Source organism: Vicia villosa, linkage group LG2, assembly GCF_029867415.1.
Source record: "Vicia villosa cultivar HV-30 ecotype Madison, WI linkage group LG2, Vvil1.0, whole genome shotgun sequence".
NCBI lineage: Eukaryota > Viridiplantae > Streptophyta > Magnoliopsida > Fabales > Fabaceae > Vicia > Vicia villosa.
The window spans coordinates 107,061,102-107,084,246 of NC_081181.1; the positions used below are offsets into that span (position 1 = coordinate 107,061,102).

General features: G+C 36.5%; 1 protein-coding gene across 1 annotated transcript; it reads left to right on the forward strand.

The window, feature by feature from the left end:
* Positions 1-21,004: 21,004 nt before the first annotated feature.
* On the forward strand, positions 21,005-22,318 carry LOC131649748 (uncharacterized). Its single transcript, XM_058919506.1, has 2 exons — positions 21,005-21,869; positions 21,927-22,318. Exons 1-2 carry the CDS (start codon positions 21,005-21,007, stop codon positions 22,316-22,318), a joined length of 1,257 nt encoding a protein of 418 aa, XP_058775489.1.
* Positions 22,319-23,145: the final 827 nt, after the last annotated feature.

Genomic DNA, 23,145 nt, shown 5'->3' on the forward strand with positions numbered 1-23,145 from the left:
TTACAATAGTGGTATCAGAGCATAGTCGGTCGTTATGACCAGAGTCTTAGTGTCAGTTTTGCTTTCCTGTGTATGCGACTAGTAAGAGTTAACTGTCGATACTTCTGTTCTGATTAAATTGGTTGTGATTTAAGCAGAACAATGGCTGGAAGAGGAGGAAGAAACGATGATGCTATCGTTGAGGCTCTGGGCATGATTGCTGGTGTGCTGGGAGGAAATGCCAATGGAGCTGCGATCGGTGCTGACAGGCAGCTGAACAGTTTTCAGAGGAACAATCCTCCATTGTTCAAGGGCACACATGATCCTGAAGGTGCTCAGAAGTGGCTTAAGGAGATCGAGAGAATCTTCAGAGTCATCGATTGTGCTGAGGATCTGAAGGTGAGGTATGGTACTCACATGTTGTCTGAAGAGGCTGACGACTGGTGGCTTACTACCAGGACTGAACTGGAAGCTGACGGTGTGGCTATTTCTTGGGTTGTGTTCAAGAGAGAGTTTTTGAGAAGGTACTTTCCTGAAGACGTGAGAGGTCGAAAGGAAATTGAATTTCTGGAGCTAGTTCAAGGTAGTATGACAGTACCAGAGTATGCTTCGAAGTTCGTTGAGTTGGCAAAGTACTACGTCCACTACAACAATGATGAAGCTAGTGAATTCTCGAAATGCGTCAAGTTCGAGAACGGTCTCCGTGATGAGATTAAGCAGGGTATCAGATATCAGAGAATCCGGAGATTTGTAGACTTGGTGGACTGTAGTAGGATCTTCGAGGAAGATAATCTCAAGCTGAAGTCATCTCACTCTCGCGAGTTAGTTGACAGGAAACGGAAGAAGCCTATGGATAAGGGTAAGCCATATGGTAGAGGTAATCCAAAGACTGGTGGTTGGAAGAAGCCTAGTGGGGGAGACTCCAGTGCTTTTGTCGGGTGCTATAACTGTGGTGAGGTCGGGCACCGTAGGAATGAGTGCAAGCTGAATCAGAAGAAGTGCTTCAAGTGTGAAGAGGTGGGTCATGTTGCCGCTGATTGTAAGAAGAAGATTGTGACTTGTTACAATTGTGGTGAGGAGGGTCACATTAGCCCACAGTGTCCTAAACCGAAGAAGAACCAAGCTGGAGGGAAGGTCTTTGCTTTGTGTAACGCCCCGAATTTAATTAATTAGTTAATTAAATTATTTAAGAATTTAATCATTGGATTTAATCGAAGTTCGTGGATCAATCGGAATTGTCGGTATTATTTTGGGAAGCGTATTTGGATGAAGTTAAAGTCGAATTTTATTCGGTTAGTCGGAGAATTAATAAAGTTGATTTCGTTGAAGAAATAATAGTAGAAATAATATTATTATTAATATTGGACTATTTGTATTTAATTCGAATTTTATCGACGAAGTCGGAATTATTTTAATAAGTTGGCATGGTAATTAATCGGATTAATTTGGTGAAATAAAGTTGAAGTGTTATTTTATTAATGAGCTTAAAAATAACTTTGGGTTTAATTTGAGTTGTTGTGAAGTAAGGAGGGGGTGTGTCACTTAGGCCCAATTAAGTTATTTAAGTGATTAAATAAAATAACCTTACTACGTTGGATTTAGAGTTGAAAGAAGGAAGAGCTATCATAACACGAAGAGGAATAGGGTTGGAGGAGAGGTGAAGAAGAGAGCCATGGCGGAAGAGAAAAGCTAGAGGAAGTTCAATTTTCGCAGTAAGTTTCTGCAGTGAGACACCTTAGTAAAACGGACGTTTCTCCCAATCCAACCGTTGGATCGTCGCGGTTCTTGGACACAATGTTCCAGACTCGTAGAAGTAACGTCTGACCGGAGCGATTTTCGTTTTGATGATTTTAAGTCCGTCTGACAAAGCGATTTTCGAACAGGTTTTTGTTGCGTCTCTACACGTTGTTAGAAAAGATTTTCAGAGAAAAGTTGGAAGCGGCGGCATAAGCTATGGCAACCGGGAGAGTAGAGAAATCTCATATCCAAGGTAAGGGTGGGGTTCTAGCTCTATAAACAGGAATATGATGAATGATATGTGGGGGTTATGGTTGTATGATTGTCTCTGTTTCGTGTGTTGTGATTGTATTGTTGAATGTTGAAATTGATTGACGTCGATGAATAAGGTTATAAAAGTTCAATCAATGGTGGTGGGAAATTAGCCTAGGGTTTATAATTATTATTATTGAGGAATTAGTTGTAGAAAATTGCTAGATGTTGTCAGTAGAGTATTTTTTTTGGCACTTTAGAGTTGTAGAGATTATTAATGAATTATTTAGAGTTCTTGGAAACTCTGTCGAGTTATAATTATTAATTATTATAAATTGTCGCGAGTTAAGAGTATAGAATAAGTTAATAAAAATGTTTTGTTGGAGTGTTGAATGAGTATGAAATTATAATGACGTTGTTGTATATTAGTTGTTTCGTGCATTATGTTGAATACGATGGGCTGTTATTTTCTTTGGGATTTATCAGTGATGTGTATGTTGCTATATTTTGTTGTTTTATGCGAAGTTGCAGGATGTTTCAGTGACGATGTTTACCACTAATTATTGGTAAATGAATTGGTGATATAGGCTTATGCCTGGCGACGAGGATTTGTTGTTTATGTTGTATGTTGTGTGATGTGCATTATCGAGTTGCATACATTGCATATTTTGGCGACGGCCTGGATTGGCGAATTAGCGACGAAGGCTTATGCCTTGATGCCTCTGTTTAACTGGCAATTGGTGATGGGGGCTGAAGCCCTGGGTACCACATGCATATGCACAGTTGTGTCTCATTTAAAGTGACATGAGTTGATTTTTGCGATGTGAAGTGATTTATAGTTTTATGACTGTGAAGTGATAATTTTGTATGATTTAATCCTAATATATTATTTATCATACGCTTGTTTATATTGTTGGATATCTCACCCCTTCTGAATGATGTTTCCCTACCATGGGAAATTGACAGGTACTCAAGATAGCGATGAAAATTTGAAGTGATTTTATGAAGTCTTTAATTGCTGTTATTCGAGTTGGTGTCTTGCTCTGATACGTAGCACTCAGGGGGATAAAGCGATTGTTTTATTTATTATTTTGTTTGCTGAATTTTTAAGTGAATTATGTTTTAAATTGTAACTTAAAGTTACCGTGCAATGATGCTACGACTTGATTTGAATATTTATGAAGTTTGATGATTCCGCTGCGAGTTAATTATTTAATTTGAAACAAAGTGATTTTTGAATAATGATTTAATTGTCCGTTTTAAGTTACGTGCTATGTATCTATATGAAGGCAAATAAGCCATAATTGTTTTTAAATGACGAATATGTGATACCTCAAATGAATGTTGTTTGGAATTTATACTCTGATTTTTATTATAATTACCGGGTAGATTTGGGGTGTTACACTTTGTCTGGATCGGAGACCACTCCGGAGGATAGACTAATTAAAGGTACGTGTTTTATTCATGGCACACCTTTAGTTGCGATTATTGATACTGGAGCAACTCATTCTTTTATTTCTTTGGATTGCGCTGAGAGGTTGAATTTGGAAATATCTGAAATAAATGGGAGTATGGTTATTGATACTCCAGCGTAGGGGTCAGTAACTACTTCATCTGCATGCTTGAATTGTCCGGTTGATATTTTTGGTAGGGAATTCGGGATGGACTTAGTGTGCCTTCCGTTGAAACAACTTGATGTAATCCTAGGAATGAACTGGTTGGAATTCAACCGTGTTCATATCAACTGTTTTGCGAAGACGGTAATCTTTCCTGAAGAAGTTCATTCTGATGATTTGGAGATGACGGCTAGACAAGTGGGTGAAGCTATCAAGGATGGTGCAACAGTGTTTATGTTGTTCGCATTGATGAATGTGAAAGGAAAAGTGACGAGTAGTGAATTACCTGTGGTGTGTGAATTCCCAGAAGTTTTTCCGGAAGAAGTGAATGAATTACCACCGGAAAGAGAAGTAGAGTTTTCTATTGATTTAATTCCGGGAACTAGTCCAGTGTCAATGGCACCGTATCGTATGTCGCCGTCTGAGCTGACAGAACTGAAGAAGCAGTTGGAAGAATTGCTGGAGAAGAAATTCATTCGTCCTAGTGTCTCTCCGTGGGGTGCACCTGTGTTGCTAGTGAAGAAGAAGGAGGGTTCAATGAGGCTGTGTGTGGATTACAGACAATTGAACAAGGTTACTATCAAGAATCGGTATCCCTTGCCGATGATTGATGATTTGATGGATCAGTTGGTTGCAGCATGTGTGTTTAGTAAGATTGATCTGAGGTCTGGGTATCACCAGATTCGTGTGAAAGACGATGATATTCAGAAGACCGCTTTCAGAACAAGGTATGGACATTACGAGTATTCGATAATGCCGTTTGGAGTTACTAACGCACCTGGTGTATTTATGGAGTATATGAATAGGATATTTCATCCTTATCTCGATAAGTTCGTGGTGGTGTTTATAGATGATATCCTAATATATTCTAAGAGTAAGGAAGAACATGCAGAACATCTCAGACTTATGTTGGAGTTGTTAAAAGAGAAGCAACTTTTTGCCAAACTGTCGAAGTGTGAATTTTGGTTAGAAGAGGTCAGTTTTCTTGGACATGTAATTTCGAAGAATGGTATTGCTGTTGATCCTACTAAGATAGAGGCTGTATCCCAGTGGGAAGCTCCGAAATCGGTGTCAGAGATTCGTAGTTTTCTTGGCCTCGCAGGTTACTACAGGAAGTTCATTGAAGGATTCTCAAAGTTAGCATTGCCGTTAACTAAATTAACCAGAAAGGGTCAGGCTTTCATTTGGGATGTAAAATGCGAGGAAGGATTCCAAGAGCTGAAGAAGAGGTTGACTAGTGCTCCTATTTTGATTTTGCCGAATCCGACAGAATCATTTGTGGTTTATTGTGATGCTTCGCTGATGGGTTTAGGTGGAGTATTGATGCAGAACCAACAAGTGGTCGCGTACGCGTCGAGACAACTCAAAGTGCATGAAAGGAATTATCCGACTCATGATTTGGAGTTGGCAGCAGTGGTTTTTGTCTTGAAGTTGTGGCGACATTATTTGTATGGGTCGAGATTTGAAGTGTTCAGTGATCATAAGAGTCTGAAATATCTATTTGACCAGAAGGAACTGAATATGAGGCAGAGAAGGTGGTTAGAATTCCTTAAAGACTATGATTTTAGTTTGAATTACCATCCGGGTAAGGCAAACGTAGTTGCCGATGCTTTAAGTAGGAAGACTTTGCATATGTCTATGCTAATGGTGAAGGAATTGGATTTGATTGAACAATTCAGAGACTTGAGTTTGGTATGTGAAGGTACTCCTACTAGTGTTAAGTTGGGGATGCTGAAGCTGACCAGTGGTATTCTTGAAGAGATCAGAGAGGGCCAAAAGGCTGATGTCGAATTAGTCGACAAGTTGACTTTGATTAACCAAGGCAAGAGCGGTGAATTCAGAGTTGACGAGAATGGTATACTGAGGTTTGGAAACAGAGTTTGTGTTCTGGATGTTGCTGAACTCCGAAGAAATATTTTAGAAGAAGGACACCGTAGTGGATTAAGTATTCATCCTGGTGCTACCAAGATGTATCATGATTTGAGAAAGCTATTTTGGTGGCCTGGAATGAAGAAAGAAATTGCTGAGTTTGTGTATTCTTGTTTGACTTGTCAGAAGTCAAAGGTTGAACATCAGAAGCCATCTGGATTTATGCAACCGATGTTTATTCCTGAGTGGAAGTGGGATAGCATATCGATGGATTTTGTTTCGGGTTTGCCGAGAACTGTTAAGAATTGTGAAGCTATCTGGGTTGTGGTGGACAGATTGACAAAGTCTGCACATTTCATACCGGTAAGAATGGATTATCCGATGGAAAAGCTGGCTCAATTATACATTGAGAAAATAGTCAGTCTGCATGGTATTCCTTCGAGTATCGTGTCAGACAGAGACCGAGATTTACGTCTAAGTTCTGGGAAGGTTTGCAGAAGGCTTTGGGTACTAAGCTGAGACTGAGTTCTGCTTATCATCCGCAGACGGGTGGACAGACTGAGAGAACAATTCAGTCGTTAGAAGATTTGTTACGTGCTTGTGTATTAGAAAAAGGAGGTGCTTGGGATAGTTATCTGCCTTTGATTGAATTTACCTACAACAACAGTTTTCATTCGAGTATAGGTATGGCTCCGTTTGAGGCATTGTATGGTAGGAGATGTAGAACTCCATTGTGTTGGTACGAAGCTGGTGAGAGTGCTGTGATTGGACCAGAAATTGTACAACAGACTACGGAGAAGATTAAGATGATTCAAGAGAAGATGAAAGCTTCTCAGAGTCGTCAAAAGAGTTATTATGATAAGAGGAGGAAGACACTTGAGTTTCAAGAGGGAGACCATGTGTTTATGAAGGTTACTCCTATGACGGGTATTGGTCGAGCTTTGAAGTCAAAGAAGTTGACTCCGCGTTTTATTGGACCATTCCAAATTTCAGAAAGAGTGGGAGAAGTGGCGTATCGTATTGTGTTACCGCCAATGCTTGCTAACTTGTATGATGTATTTCATGTGTCTCAATTGAGGAAATACATTTCGGATCCGTCCCACGTGATCCAAGTGGATGATGTACAGGTGAAAGACAACTTAACGGTTGAAACGTTACCTGTGAGGATTGAAGATAGAAGACTGAAGCAATTGCGGGGCAAGGAAATAACTTTAGTCAGAGTAGCTTGGGGAGGACCAGCTGAAGGAAATGTTACCTGGGAGCTAGAGAGCCAGATGAAGGATTCGTATCCAGAGCTCTTTACCTGAGGTATGTTTTCGAGGACGAAAACTCTTTTAGTGGGGGAGAGTTGTAACGCCCGTATAATTTTAATATTAATTTAATCAAGAATATTGAATTAATAATTAGAATTATTAAGAATTTTGTGAAAATAATAAATAAATAATGGTTTATGGCATTTGGGCCATGTGAGAAATAGTAAAAGGGGGGTGTGATATAGGAAGGCCCTTTACTAATATTATTATTATTTTCATAAAATAATTGGAATTGGGAAGAAAGAAAGAACATGAAAGAACAGAAGTCTGAGGAACGAGGAACGTGAAGGAGAACGGTAGAGGGAGAGACCAAGAATCAAGAAATTTGTCTAAGGTAAGGGGGGACTTATCTGATTATCATCTATTATCGGGTTAGGGGTTGATAATACTGAATAGATGTGGAATTCGGGTCGATTGAGTCATATGATAAGTTTAGGGATTGAGTCAATTGTAGGATGTTTGATTTCTATGTTTGAATCTATGATGTCTGCGTTGTTATGGTCTCAATTGGTGTGTAATTGGTGTATTATGAGACGTATTTCGTGTTGTTTGTGCATCCTATTTCTCTAGTTTCGTACTGGTATGAATTGGGTGTGTTTGGAATGCATAGAATGTTGTTTTCTGCAGGTTGGGGTTTCTGAAATCGCCGGTTCGCGCCGCGTGCACAGGGTGGCGCCGCGAACAGGTGGACAGAATGCCAGGAAGTTGTGATACGCTCAGGTCGCGCCGCGTACCTGTGTTCGCGCCGCGAAGGCGTAACTTTTTCTCGTTTCGTGCCGCGTGTGGATGTTTGCGCCGCGAACAGCTTGGAAGAGAGCCAATGAATTTTTGGGACGCTCAGTGCGCGCCGCGAACTGGTGATGGCGCCGCGTGCTGTTGGTGTTTTGAGATATTTTAAAAGTTCAAAGATGCATAACTTTTTAACCGTTGGTCCGTTTGATGCGCCGTTTTGAGCTAAACGAACCTTGTAGGATAATCTATATGATGATGATTGATTGGTTTTTAGAATGGTGAAAATACATGTATGCTATTCTTGTTGAGTATGATGATTGATGCAAATACGTGTATGTTTTGTGTATGATGATTATGGAATTGTGATTGAATGATGTTAATATATATGAACATACTTGGATGATGAAGATGATGTTGATGATTGATGATAATGATGGTATAAGTATGTTGTATATGTTGCATTCATTCATGTTCATTGATGATACTGTATCCATAAGGGTGTGTTGGATCAATGAAGGGCATGATTCCCATTGTGTGGAATCTGTGCTGGCAGGGCCGTATCTTGGACGATGTTGGATCGGTCATGGGTTATCCCCATTTGATGATGATTGGTACCACATGCATAGTGTCAGTTCATACATATGCATAATTTATAACATGATTGGATGTATTCCAGTGTTGTAAATATTAATGATGTATTGATTTTGGTTTGGTTGTTGTGAATGTATGTTTATGAAACAATTGGGTGAATGATACAACTGTGATGTGTTATGGCTTTATAACCTTATAACATTTGTTAATTATGATGAGACTCACCCTTACATGTTGTCATTTTCAGATTGAGGATAGCGGCTGTTCGACTCGGTGAGGATTAGCTCATGAGTCAGTGTTTTAGTAGCGTCAGGTGTCATGCTCTGATAGTTGTAACACTGGGGACGCGATTGTTTAGAGTTTATGATTATGACTCTAGTTATGTTTTGATGTTTTGAAGGATAAGTTTTGAAGATGTTAAACTTAGTCCGTTTTTGATAAATTTTCCGCTGTGTGAACATGAAACGTTTTAATTTATGATGATTACCTCAGTGAAGTCATGACATGACTGAATGATGTTTGTTTATTATGAATTGTGGCACCCTTATTTCATGTACTCTGAATAATTGTTTTAAAATTGTCGCGGGGTTAGTAAGGGGTGTTACAGAGGGTGTCAGTTGCAAAGCCTTTTTACTAAAACGAGCTTATAGTTTTCATAAAGTAGAAAAGAGGAAATATTGTGAAAAGAGAACCAAAAAGGAGAAGAGAAGATTGAGCGTGAAATTGGGAGAAGAGCAAGTGTGAAGAGCAAGGGCATCCAAGAATTCGACATCGAGGTAAGGGGGGATTCTTCTCATTAACCTCTATTATGGGTTGTATGAATGATTCAATAGAGTTTGTATGTTAGGATTCCGAATTGGATTATATGTCGGGTTTGGGGTTTTGGGGTTTATAGAACTTTGGTTCAATTTATGTTGTGAATGATGATTGGTGTTGAATAATGATGTTAAGCATGATTAGAAGTATGTGTAAATGTGCAAATTATGTTGTATGTGTGGTTTATTTTCTGAAATTCGTACTGGTATGATTTTGAGGGCATTTGGGAGGTATAGGATGTTGTTTTCTGCAGGTTGGGGTTTCTGAAATCGCCAGTTCGCGCCGCGTGCACAGGGTTGGCGCCGCGAACAGGTGGGCAGAATGTCAGGATGTTGTGATACGCACAGGTCGCGCCGCGTACCTGTGTTGGCGCCGCGAAGGCGTATCTTTTTCTCGTTTCGCGTCGCGTACAGGTGTTTGCGCCGCGAATAGCTTGGCAGAGAGCCAAGGATTTTTGGAACGCTCAGTTCGCGCCGCGAACCAAGTTGGCGCCGCGTGCTGTTGCTGTTTGGGACTTTTTTTAAAGTTTAACGATGTATAACTTTTTAACTGTTAGTCCGTTTGATGTGCCGTTTCGAGCACGGTGAAGCTAATTAAGCGATTTACGCAATAAAATAGTGTTTTGAGTTGTGACTCGAATTTAATTTAAAACACTTGATTTAATTGGTTGTGGTGGTTTATATTGTTATTGCACCGGTTGATGATTATGATTGTTCAGTTGTTTGGTATTGATGATTAGCATGCGGTATGTGATGCATGCATTTCATAATCATATTGTGGGCTGTATCCCTTATGGTGGTGGGACAGCGGTAGCTAATTCCAATTGTGTGGAATTGGTGAGAGAAGTAGCCGAATCTTTATGGTGGTGGATCGGTGAGATGGGTTATCCCATGTTTGGTACCACATGCATTTAGTTGCATTGCATTAGGTTGTTGTGTATAATTGTAACATGAATGGAAGTTGTCCAATGTTATAATTTGTGTGTATTTTGGTATGAATGACTGTAATTGACGAATGTTGCTATATTATCTGAATATAATTGATTTGGGTGAATAATGTATGGATGAAGTTGTATTGTTTATATTCCTATAACATTTGTTAATGCGAATGAAACTCACCCTTACTGTTGTTATTTTTCAGATTGAGGAGTAGCTTGTGTACTTGGTGAGGATTAGCTCGTCAAGTAGTTCGTTAGAGTCAGTTGGGTCTGTGTCATGCTCTGGTCGTGTAACACCGGGAACGTTATTTTAGAATTGGCTAATAAACTTCTGTTTTGTTTATGGTTTATGGTTGACTTATGAGTCTTCGACTCCAGATGTTTGATTATTCAGTTGTTTAGAATATTCCGCTGTGTTAACATGCTACTTGAATAATTTTTGGTTTATCGTTCCTTTATGGCATGATATGAATATTTGTTTATTTTGTTGGAGTTGTAATACCCTTCTTCATGTTTTACTCTGATTTTAATGTTAATTTTCCGCGGGGCTTAGAAGGGTGTTACATGTATTGCCATCATTAATTTTTCTTAACGTGATAATCATGGAAGGGACGGTTCTCTGCCACCTTTTCAAAACCAATTTTCCAAGAAACCCATAAAACTTTGCCAAAGTTAATTGGTGATTAATCAATTGAAAATTCTTAAATTATAGATAATTGAATTTAGACAAAGTTTTTTTCTAAAAGTGTAAAATCAATGGGAGAAAAACTTTGCAGTTGAAAAGGCTAAAACTATCACAGAATCAATTTATTAGTAATAAAGTGATGCACGTTGATGTAATTATAAAGTAGTACCATACAATATTATCTTATTATTGTAGTCCTTTCTTTTAATTTGGTAAGAAATAATATACAAATAATTGCATTCATTCATTTTTTTTAAATAATGTTTCATTATAAATGATTCTTAATTTGTATTTAAGATACATTAAATGGAAATAGAAAAAAAAAATCTTTTTCAGTATTAAATTTTAAAATTTTAAAATTTATGTTATTATTAGTTGGTGTTGTTTATACCAGAGTCATACGATAAAAAATGTACAACTGCTTCAAATACGAGAAAATATTAGGATACATGTTTATAACATTATACATGTATGATTAATTTAAATATAAGAAATACTTGGTTTTTTTCAATAATTTATGTATTCATCACAACTTTTAATGGGTATAAACCCCCAATTTTTAATAGGTCTAAACCCATATACGTGGTTTGTTTCAATTTTTAATGGGAATACATTATTAAAAATTGATCTAAACTTTTGTTTAAAGTTATAGATTTATTTTTAATATCTTTAATTTTACTATGAAGATAAAAAAAATTAATTTTTATTTAATGAAATATAGTTTTAAATATAAATTATTTAAGTTTATATATAACACGGTTTGGTTTATAAAATCAAATCAACAAGTGACATTATTACGAATTAATTAATATTCGGATATGCGGGTGGCTAAACTATTACTATATACAAGTAATTAGTGGTCACATACTCACATGGCAATAACATAAGGAAAAAAAGTTATCAATCATCAATACAATAGCATAATTGTAAAGAATGATAGTGCAATATAGTATTTGATTTTAGCATTATCTTTTTGATATGTAATATTATTTTGCAATTTATATATTAATATATAATAGTTATTTGTCTAAATCATGTCAACTCCTACACTAAAGTAGACAATAGGACCAACACGACCACATTTTAAAAATTTGTAGCATAATTAATGCCTTTTATTTTTTTTTACTAAATAAAATATTCATTCATTTCAATCGATAGAGTACATTGTTGCAATACAATTTAAAAATCGCCAAAAACAAAAAGGATAAATCTGCAAACAAACTCACAACATCCATGTTAATAGCATAAGACGGTAAATTGTATATGCCTATGAACATAACTATGACTATATTGAAATGTTTGAAATATTCATGCCTCCAGATCTGTAGCGTTAATGGCACCAAAGTCATAGATATGATCTGCACTAGATCGAAAGTCATCTTTCAACCTGAAACAAATGAACACTGCGCACAACGACAGAAAAATAAAATACACCGCACAAAGACGGTAAATAAAAAAAAACGACGCACTAAAATGACGAAATCACAAAAAAACACTAAATATATGTGAAAACCACTTATTTAACTAATAGAGAAACAAGAATGATTTGGAGGGATAATTTTAGATCCAAATCAATCCAAATCCCCCCTACTTTTATTAATCAACTTTTGTTTTACATTTTCCTTTTTGCCCAACATTATGAGTTTAACTTAGTTACATAGAAATACGACAAATAATTTAAATATGATCATGAAGCAATTGGTTACATGTAACTACCCTAATAATGAATGATTAACAAAAAAAATTCAAAATTTTGATAAATGTATCTTTAATTTTTATTTCAAAAAAATCAAAACTAATTTTAAAAGTGTATAATTGATTTTAATGTGTTTGATTATTTTTTAAAATAAATTTGATTTTAAAAAAATTATTTTAAGTTATGATTTATAAACAAAAACAAGTTTTCTATTGATTCAAATATTTGTATGAATAATAAAAAACTGAAAAGTAATTTTATATACGAGAAAAAAATATATTGTTGATTAAAATATTTTAATAAACAAGAACAAGTTTACTATTGATTCAAATATTTTTATAAATAATATCAGAAAAAAATAGTATATATATATATATATATATATATATATATATATATATATATATATATATATATATATATATATATATATATATATATATATATATATATATATATATATATATATATATATATATATATATATATATATATATATATATATATATATATATATATATATATATATATATATTTTGTTGATTCAAATATATTTATATATAAAAAAATTATATGCACCAATTTATTATCAGTTTTAAAAATAATAAATTATTTGGTTATATAATTTAGTTTTTCTTTCATTTCATTTTTATTATATTTTGGAAAAAAAATGTGCCTACCATATCAGTACCCGTGCGAACGCATATGTATCCACTAGATTGTATTTAAGAATCAAATATTTTTTATTAAAAAATGGTATACGAAAAAAAAATTATTATTGATCTAAATAATTTTATATACAAAAATTTACTATTGATCCAAATATTTTGGTAAATAATATCTAAACGAAAATAATATTTGTAAACGAGAAAAATATCTATTATTAATCTATATATTTTTATCGAAAAATGGTATTTATGATTTAAATATGTTTTATTCAAAAATGGTATACGGGAAAAAAATCTATTTTTGATCTAAATATTTTTATATACGTAAATTTACTATTGATCCAAATATTGTAAATGATATCTAAGAAAAAATAATATTTGTACACGGGAAAAAACCTATTATTGATCTAAATATTTTTATATACGAGAAATGATATTTATGATCAAATATTTTTGATCCAAAAATGATATACGAAAAAAAACTATTATTGATCTAAATATTTTTATATACGATTTTTTTTTATTATTGATCTAAATATTTTTTTCTTTTTTAACCTTCTATTTAAAATAAATATATTATATAAACAAATGCGCGTAACAGACCAGAACCCGTGCGTATGCACGGGTTTGTTACTAGTTAAAAACAGAAAATAAATGCACTTTTGAAAGGAGAAACTAATCAGACACGAATGTAAACTACTCATTACAAACTTAAACATATCACTCCGTTGCACTTAACTTACACTACTCGTCAGAATCGCCACATATCCCTCACATCAATGTCCATTTCTGCAACACCGACGAGAGTTCAACCATATTGCTCTTTCGAAGATGTCTCAACCGATCGAACAATACAAAGGCATTAAACTTTTATATTATATGGATTTTAACCCCAATCATATCTCTAGAATCTAAAGCTAATAGATATCCCCCTAATCAAGATTCATGAGCTATATGTCTATAACAACACAAATGCAAAGCATTTAAGCAAAAAGATCAAGGAAACACCGACAAAGATTTGTAAAGCAAACTCTATACAACAATAGAGTAACAAATATACATAGGTTTAGAGTAAACTTACAAACAAACCCAACAAATAGAGAATACCTAGATATAAAAGAAGAAGAATCACAAATCTCTCGGTTTGTCAACTCCGATTGATGAGCAATCCGACTTCGGATGATCAAGATGAATGCTCCATTGTTGTTTTCAAGCTCTCCCTACTAAAAAATGATTGTGATGACTTTGGGAACAAATACCCCAAAGCATAACCCTACAAATCTGATTTTCCCTATTTAAACACTTTCCAAACTGCCCAGACCACGCTTAGCGCCAAAATCCGCGCTTAGCCCGCTACACAGAACTTAAAATCTTATTTTAGCCATAACTTGAAAACCGTAACTCCGATTTGCGTCTGATTCGAAGTGTAACATCTCAATTTTATTTATTAGCTATTTTATTATTTTATTTATTTATTTATTATGTGTTATGAAAATTATTTAATTATTTAATTTTGTGATTATGTGTTAATTGTTATTATTGGGTATAATGATAGAAATAAGCTATTGGGCCTAATAATGAGAACTAGAAGTAATAAGGGGGTATGAGTTAGTAAGCCCATTAATTATATACTAGTTAGTAAAGAGAAAGTTAGGTTAGAGAATCATTTTGTCGAGAAACAAGAGAAGAAGATATGAAAAGAAGAGGAGAAAAGAGAAAAGAGAAGGAAAACCTGGAAGAAGAAGATTTAACCTAAGGTAAGGGGGAGAATCCTTGATATTATAGGTATGTATAGTATGCAATGTGTAGTTTGTATGCTTAAGGTTCTTCATCTCACTTTCCATAACTTTCTATGTTAGGGTTTAGGTAAAAATCCATGAATTTGTGTGAATAATCATGTTCTTTGTTATTATGTTGCTAACCCATGATAGAACCATGATTAGAAACCCTTATATGCATTCTTGTAGGCCTTGAGTTCTCATTATTTGGTTTTATGGGGTTTTACCCAATTGATGAAATTGTGATGTTTGTTGTATGAAATTGATGATGTGAATTGTGTTGAATTGGTTGTTATAACATGTGTATAATTTATCAAATAAATGCTACTGGTTTGTTGTAAAAATTAGGATTTTTGGGGTTTGAATGAGAAATTTCGTAGCAGGGAAAAATAGTAGATTTTTGGTTCTGGTTCAGGGGAACCCAGATTCCCAAATAAGGGAACCGGGTTCCCAATGTAACAGAGGCGCAGAAAATCATCTTTTGAACAGGGGAACCGGGTTCCAAAAAATAGTAACTTAGGGAACCGGGTTCCCTTGAGTAAAAAAATAAATTTTCTTCTAAAATTTCAAAAAGTCATAACTTTTGACTCGGGTGTCCGTTTGACGCGTTGTTCGAAGCGTTAGGAAGCTAATGCAATGATCTTTGTAATGAAACTTTATTGGTTAGAACTAGATGACCTAATTATTATGTGGTTGTCTAAATGACATGTAATTGTGTATGTGTATGTCATAGATTAATGTTATTTGGGAATAACATATATTGGTATTGTGTACCATGTGTTAATTGTGATATATGTATGTGTATTGTTGGTTTTCAATTGTTGTGGAAACGACATGTGACACCCTTTTGATGTATGCGTGTTATCTTACTTTGTATTTATATTGAATTATTTGGGGTTACAAAAGGGGTGTTACACGTAGCGTTGGAAAACTTATTCCATGCTCTATTTAACAATGAATAAATATCAATGAAATTGATGATTTCCTCTTTGATTTGAGCCTTATTTGTTGTTGAATTGCTCAAAATCGGGCGTTTGAAGCGGTGTCTATGACACTTTATTGCTCATGCTCCAAATACGCATCAATACCTACAAAATGAGTAGAAAACTATCAAATGGTACATAAATGAATCGAAACCTCAAAGAATACATAATATGTACAAATATAACAAAATCGTACACATTTACGCAAAAATTGAGAAAAAAGAGATGTCATACCCCAAACTTGTCCTACCCTTATTTATCTGGCTCGCAACTCATAAACATACATCCATTTAGGTCATATCATTGCATGCATCTGTATCATTGGTCCTTGGTCAGAAGGAGAGATTTGAAGCCTAATGTGGAGTGTCATCAGCTTGCCCAAGACCTCTTGAAATCAGGGTTTTCATCCAGTTCATAGCATTGGCAAGAATGTACAAGTCTAGAAGTCATCTGATCCTCTTAATCAGTGTTTCCTTGACCAAAGTCAACCAGTTGACTTTCTGGTCAACATTTAATCAAGAATGGATTTTATGAGTGAGAAGCTTTCATATTAACTATGTGGATGTCTTCATTTGACTGGATTTGACTGGAGGAGATTTAATCAAGAATTCCATCAATAATCAGGAAAATCAGGACAGTTGACTTTTGGGTCAAAATCAGAAGAATTATTCAAATATTGACTTTCGGTGGAAAATCAGTCAAGAAAAGTCAAAGAATAGATAAAATCAGGAGTTTGACAAAAAGTTGCCAAAAATAGAAAAAATGACAAAAATGGAAAGTTTTGACACTTAGAAATTTTTTGGCTCTTTAAACCTTGATGAACAGTCCACTTCAGCCTTGGTTTACACGTGTCAAAAGGCTTTATTCCAGAAATATTGCAACATCAAAGATGTTCAAATCATGGCCCTCTACAAGTTTGTAGTTGGAAGGTTTTGCATTTGAGGCTTGTATGAAGAGATAAAGTGGTTTGAAGTTTCTGAAAACTCATTTGACCTAGGCCACAGCTCAAGTTATGACCAAGCATTTTACCAAACACTTGGCATGCCAAATGTCAATCTGGTCCTTGTGCTCTACAAAAAGGCTCTAAGCTCAAACTTGGTATCATTCTTCTCTCCTCCATGCCCTCTATCCATTGAAACAAGAATTGAATCGATTGAGTGAATATTGAATCAATTACGAGTCTTCAAAGTCAGGCCCTCGCAAAGCTCATATCACGCACCCAGTCAGGCCAAGATTCCAGGTCACGAGCGTCATTGTAACAAACACCTGGCGTGCCATTTTGGACATCAAATTTAAGACTCTACGAACCTTCATTGGGATTCATCTTGGTATCAAACTGCTCCCTCTCATGTGCTCTTGCCAACAAACCATAAATGGGAACCATTGAACATGTGTAGACCAAGATACGGATCTTCAAAGTCTCGCTCTAGCCAAGTCATATTTTTGCTGAAGCCATGAGGCTGGACTAGGCCACGCGCAGGCAAATATAACATTGGCGTTCCTATAAGTTTCAAGCCACTTTCCTCATACCTCAAGCATCGATCCAAAAACCTCCCAACACCAAAATCACTCTATGCCATGTACTCTTTAAGTTGGCTCCAAGAATGAATCGTTTAAAAGCTTATAGTTAGAGTTATTGGTGCACAAAGTGGATGCCATGGGTGATCTTATAATAGGCAACATGTGAACTCTTGCAATACATTTATCCTACATAAAGCCATGCTGAGCTACTGGGGTCGAAAAAGCCAGTGTCATGTTTACTACAAATGCCCAAGACTTGTTCACTAAGCATGGGGGAAGTTATACTACAACAAGCCACACCATAGAGTCCATGCACACTCATACTATATAAGTTGAAAAACCTTCACGATTCAAAACACACTCTCATTCTTTCATTTTCTCAAATCTTTCTCTCTTCACTCCCTTTTTCTATCTCGGTTCTCTCTCTCCCTTCCATCACTCATCTTTAAAGTTTGTTACATCTTGTAACAAACTCTAACAAACTCAACCATCAACCTCCATTGCTCTTCCTCCTTCAACCACCACCACAAAACCTCCATAACCACCATAGTATATTCGTTCACGAACTCAACTCCACAACAAACTCAACAACTATGGCTTCTCTTTCAAGTTCCGTGCTCACCATCACCAACCATTGATTTTCTAAGCAAGATTTGAGTCCTCCTTCAACGTACGCGAATCTCTGAATTCAGCACACCTTAAGCATCGTCTTCGTCTCATTCAAGTGGTGAAAGAATCGTGGAGTTTTCTTCACGGCTTGATTCAGAATTCGTCAACAGGTAAGTGTTCGAATCTTCCTTAGCATCTTAATGCCAACATGTGCATCTGCAAATATCTGAGCTGGCTCTTTTTGTATGTGTGCTCCGTTTATGGATTCTTGAGATTGATTTTATTATGAACGTAGTTTACATGTTTAAATCATATGCTTAAGCTTTCTGAACGTGTATGAGTTTAAATTTGAATTCGAAACGAGATTTAGTGAAGATCTTGAATGTTAGGGTTTCGAAAGTACTCTCGGTTTCAAAGTTAGAGAATGATTCAGAGAAAACTAAGGTTGGATCTATAATCAGGGAAGAAAATCGAGCCAGACAATGGTGGTTTCTTGAATTTCTGGAGTTTTTTATGAACTCCGGTGGTGGTGGTGATGGACGAAGAAGACGACCGGAGTTGGTGTTCCGGCGTCTGTGCATGGTGTTGTAGGGGGATGACGCCGGTGGTGTACGTGGCGCTCCATCATTGGTTCCTTTCCCCATTTATTTGGTTGATTTTGTTTTACTATAATCATTGGTGTGTGACGTGTTAGCCTGTGAATAGCTGATGGTGTTATTTTTGTTTTTAGTGACTTAAAATTGGTGCACCAATTGATATATAGTAGCTCTCTTTTATGTCACGTTCAAAGGCTATAAAAACCATGTAATGTATTCTGAATAAAAATAATGAAACAAAGATGAATTGGAATGGTTTGTGTAGTGATTGGGCCAGGCGCGTTTGGGCCCTCATTGTTTCTGAACCACACCTATGCTTCACTAATACACCACCACACTCTAGACTGGGCCCTGGGCGCCAATGCTGTTTCCACCCCCCTGTTCAGGCCTTATTTTGCTTTAACTAATTTTAGTTCATTCTGAAAGTGCTTATGCACCCCCTTTCGCTGTTAGTACAAATAATAAAATAGATTTTCTTTTATTCTTTTTTGCTTGTTAATTCAATTCCTTTTAAAAACTAAAGATTGATAAGAAATAGTTTCTAACTAGTTAGAATTTTAGGAATATTGTTTTCTTTTAATTAGATTTTTTTTAATTGGTGATTTCTTTGATTTTTGATTGGTTAATAAAATCATAAAAAATAGTAGTTTTCTAGTTTAACTTTGCATTGATGCTTGAATTGCTTTCATACTAGTTCCATGTTATTTTTGTATAACACTTGTGTGACTTTATTGCTTGTATTTTTGGCCTTATTTTAGGCCTATTTCGTTAGCACTATTTTAGATCCCTTTTGTACATAAATAGGAATTAGACAACTTAGATTAGAATTTAGGATTAGTTCCCTATTGCATTCTTTTTCTTTTCAACTTTTAAAAAAAACTTAATAAAAGGAAGATGCGAATCACATTAAGAAAGTGATAGAGAAATGAGTGGGATTCATTCCCCAATCTGTTTCTCAATCGCTTAGTGACATAGAAACGAGTGAGATTCATTCCCTAATCTGTTTCTCGGTCACTACTTAATGGGAGAGAAATGAGTGGGATTCATTCCCTAATCTGTTTCTCAAACATTAATTAATGGGAGAGAAATGAGTGGGATTCATTCCCTAATCTGTTTCTCGAACATTACATAATGGGATGAAAGTGAGTGGGATTCATTCCCTAATATGCTTCTCGATCATTATACACTGTTATGTGATTCAACTCGCAGATTAATCCCCCTAAAAAATACCTAACCAAAAACATTTAAAACACCTAACAATGGTTCAAACTAAAACAAAGTAGAGAAAGTGGTGAGTGGCCCGGTATTGGGAATTGTTCATCACCCATCTACCCTAAAAGACACAAACCAATCATTTCTTTTTCTTTTGCCTCGTTGGCACCTAAGGGCACTGTCATTTCCGCTCGTACGCATCGTAGGCGATCCCTTATGCAAGAGCGTGAACGTTAACTCCGCCCAACTAAAAAACACAAAACAAACAGAAAATCGTGAGCCGAGCTACGGTAACTCTGATTTCTGAAAAGGATACGTAGGCAGCGGGGTAGGGCCCGTGCGAGTACAATTCTTTATTTTCCCTACATTTTGCATTCATTCGCATGTAGACATAGACATAGTATACACCCTTTAGATAGAAACAAACATAGGTGGATACCATCGAGTACGATGGGCGTGAGGGGTGCTAATACCTTCCCCTTGCGTAACCGACTCCCGTACCTTGATTCTCTGGTCGCAAGCCCCTGTTCTTATCCTTTCCTAGGTTTTCTGACATTCCTTTCCCTAATGGGATAAATATATTAGTGGCGACTCTGTTCATTTTTCGCGAGCGTGCGACAGCTGGTGACTCTGCTGGGGATGTGATAGACCTGTGCTGGTCCATTCTTAGCGAGTCGATCCTGGCCTTTGTTTGTTTCTTTTCTTTGGGTGTTTTTCTTTGTTTGTTTATATGCTTACATCCTGTGTATATATGTTTGTATATCATGTTTATTCCTGTTTGCATATCATATTTACTTTCCGCATGCATCTGGACTATATTATGGGTCCCCGTGGGGGCCACATATTTTCTCTGTTTGCAGGTTGGGTGGGATGATTTTATGAGGTAAAAGGCCCAATACCCAGGCCATGAGTGATACCTTAGGAACTAGGAATAGAGTGGCCATGACGGACAGAAGACGTATGTCTGATTGATCCGATCATGTATCCACGGGCAGAGCTTGGTTGAAAGAGGCAATATCGTATGATTACGCCTACTTTCAATCCTCTGTTGGCTTTTTCGACCAACCCTGGCCTAGATTCACCTGTGAGTGGGGAGGGATATACATGACAGGTACCGTTGGTAACTATTCCGTTCTGTTGGTGACTATTGTTCTTATGGCTGTGTGGCACCTATGCCGGACCTCTGACCTTATGACATTCGATTCTGCTCAGAGACGACACAACAAATCTCTCATATTGGGAGAATCTCCATTGCATCATTTTCATCATGGCATATTTATTTTCAAAAAAAAAAAGAGAAAGAAAAGATGTAATAAAAAAAAAAAGAAAGAAAAAAGAAAAGAAGAAAAATAGTATTATTTCTCATATGCATGCCATTTTTCAGGGTATCTGAGGTTATTACCTTTCATCCAGGATGGCTAACAACGTGACCGCTACAAAAGAGGCTACCAAGCGTACATTCACCTGCAGTTTCTTCCGTGAGAATATGACACATCTGATTCAGTTGAGCACTTTAGTTACTGGGCATAACTTGGATGAGTTCAGAAAGACGTATGGCCACATCTTACACATGTTGACTTCTCACATTGATGAATGGGCTCTATACACGCTTCTTCAGTTCTATGATTCTGAGCTACGTTGTTTTACCTTTCGAGACTATCAACTGGCTCCTACCCTTGAAGAGTATGTTGACATTCTCAAGATTAAGGTTCAACGTAAAATCCCTTTTGTGTGTGTACCTGAGAAGCCAAGAATGGACCGAATTGCTGGTGCTCTTTATTTGAGCATGAAAGACGTTACAGGTAACTGGAAGCCTAATGGTGGAACCCATGGATTCCATGTGAAATTTCTGATAAAGAAGGCCGATACCCTTGCTGTTGAGAAGAAATGGAAAGAATTCAACACTCTCCTAGCCGTTATGATCTATGGTTTGGTGTTGTTCCCGAATATTCTGAATTTCGTCGATCTAGCTGTTGTTTGTCTCTTCATGGATCAAAATCCTGTGCCCACTCTTTTAGCAGATACTTATTATACCATCCACTCCAGATATGGGAAGAAAGGATCAATTGGGGGTTGTTTACCGTTGCTATATGAGTGGTTTACTTCACACTTGCCTAAAAGCGGGCCGTTTGTTACAACAAAAGACTCACAAAAATGGCCTCAAAGGATCATGGGGCTTACTGAAAATGACATCGTCTGGTGTCCTACTGGAATGGGCATAGAGGAAGTTATAACTAGTTGTGGCACTTTTGACAATGTTCCCCTCATAGGAACGAAAGGTGTTATCAATTATAATCCTAAGCTAGCGCTACGTCAGTTGGGTTTTGCACTTAAAGACAAGCCTTTGGACAAAGAGATATTCGAATCCATTTGCTTTGAGAAAGGAACTGATCTAGAGGGATTGGAAAAAGTAAGAAGCGCCTGGAATTGCATCCACACAGATGACCAGACTTCCCTAGGTGAGAAGATTGCCATTGCCAACCAAGCCTATACAAATTGGGTCGAAGAAAGAGTTAAAGATCGCCTGTTGCCTTTCCCGAAGGTTAACCCACTGTACGAGCAACCATCTAAGGTTCCAAATGCCACTATGCCTGCTAAGAATTGCATCCAAGTGAATATGGAAAGCACCCAATTGCACGAAAAGAGGTCAGATGTGCGACCAAAACATGATCTTGTGGACCAAATAAGGGTTGAGTTGACACATGAAGCCAAGGTGCTGAAAGAATGATCTTTGAGAGTTCAAAAGAGGGCTAGAACGGAAAAAGGTGAAAGAGATACTACTGTTGTTGTTGAGGATCACCAGGAGATCATAAAAAGGGCCGTAAAAGAGGCAGAAGAAAGACTCAAGCGAGAGTACAGAGAAGACTTGAAGGCTTATAAACTCAAGATATAAAGGGAGGCTAGAGCTGAAGTGAGGAGTCTGAAAAAGAAACTGGAAGAAGAGACCACCCAAAGGATAGCGGTTGAGACTCAGTTGAAAGGAAGTCACCTCCGCACCGCCCAACTAACAGAAGAAAATGCCAAGCTCAGAGATCGAATGATGGGTATGGAGGACGTATCTGAGAAGGATTATCTCCCAGAATGCAAAGGATGTGACGAACTCAGGGAGTGCTACAAGAAGCTAGATGGGCATTTGTTTCGCAAAGATGAGGTGATTCAAAGCCTTCTTAAAGGAAGAGATCGAGAAGCAACCAAGAAACTGTTTGATGAAACTAAGAAGTGGAGAGACGAACACTTCAGACAAGGAGGACCTCTGTTTTATATTCAGATGGATTGATGTTTGAGTCTGTATGTTTCGACCACCACCAGATTTGTTGGATGGGGTCTTTTATTTCCCTTGTTGAACTATCTTGTTGATGTATGGCTTGCCCAAGTTTAAATTTCTGTTATGAATAAAAAAGAACTAGTTTCTCTTGATACTTATCTTTTGTCACATTGTTAGCTATTCTGGATCAATATTGAATCTTGGATACTCTAAAAATGGCACATCACGTCATATGCACACATGCACTCATACATTCACATTATCACATTGCATTTTTCAGGTTATTGTAC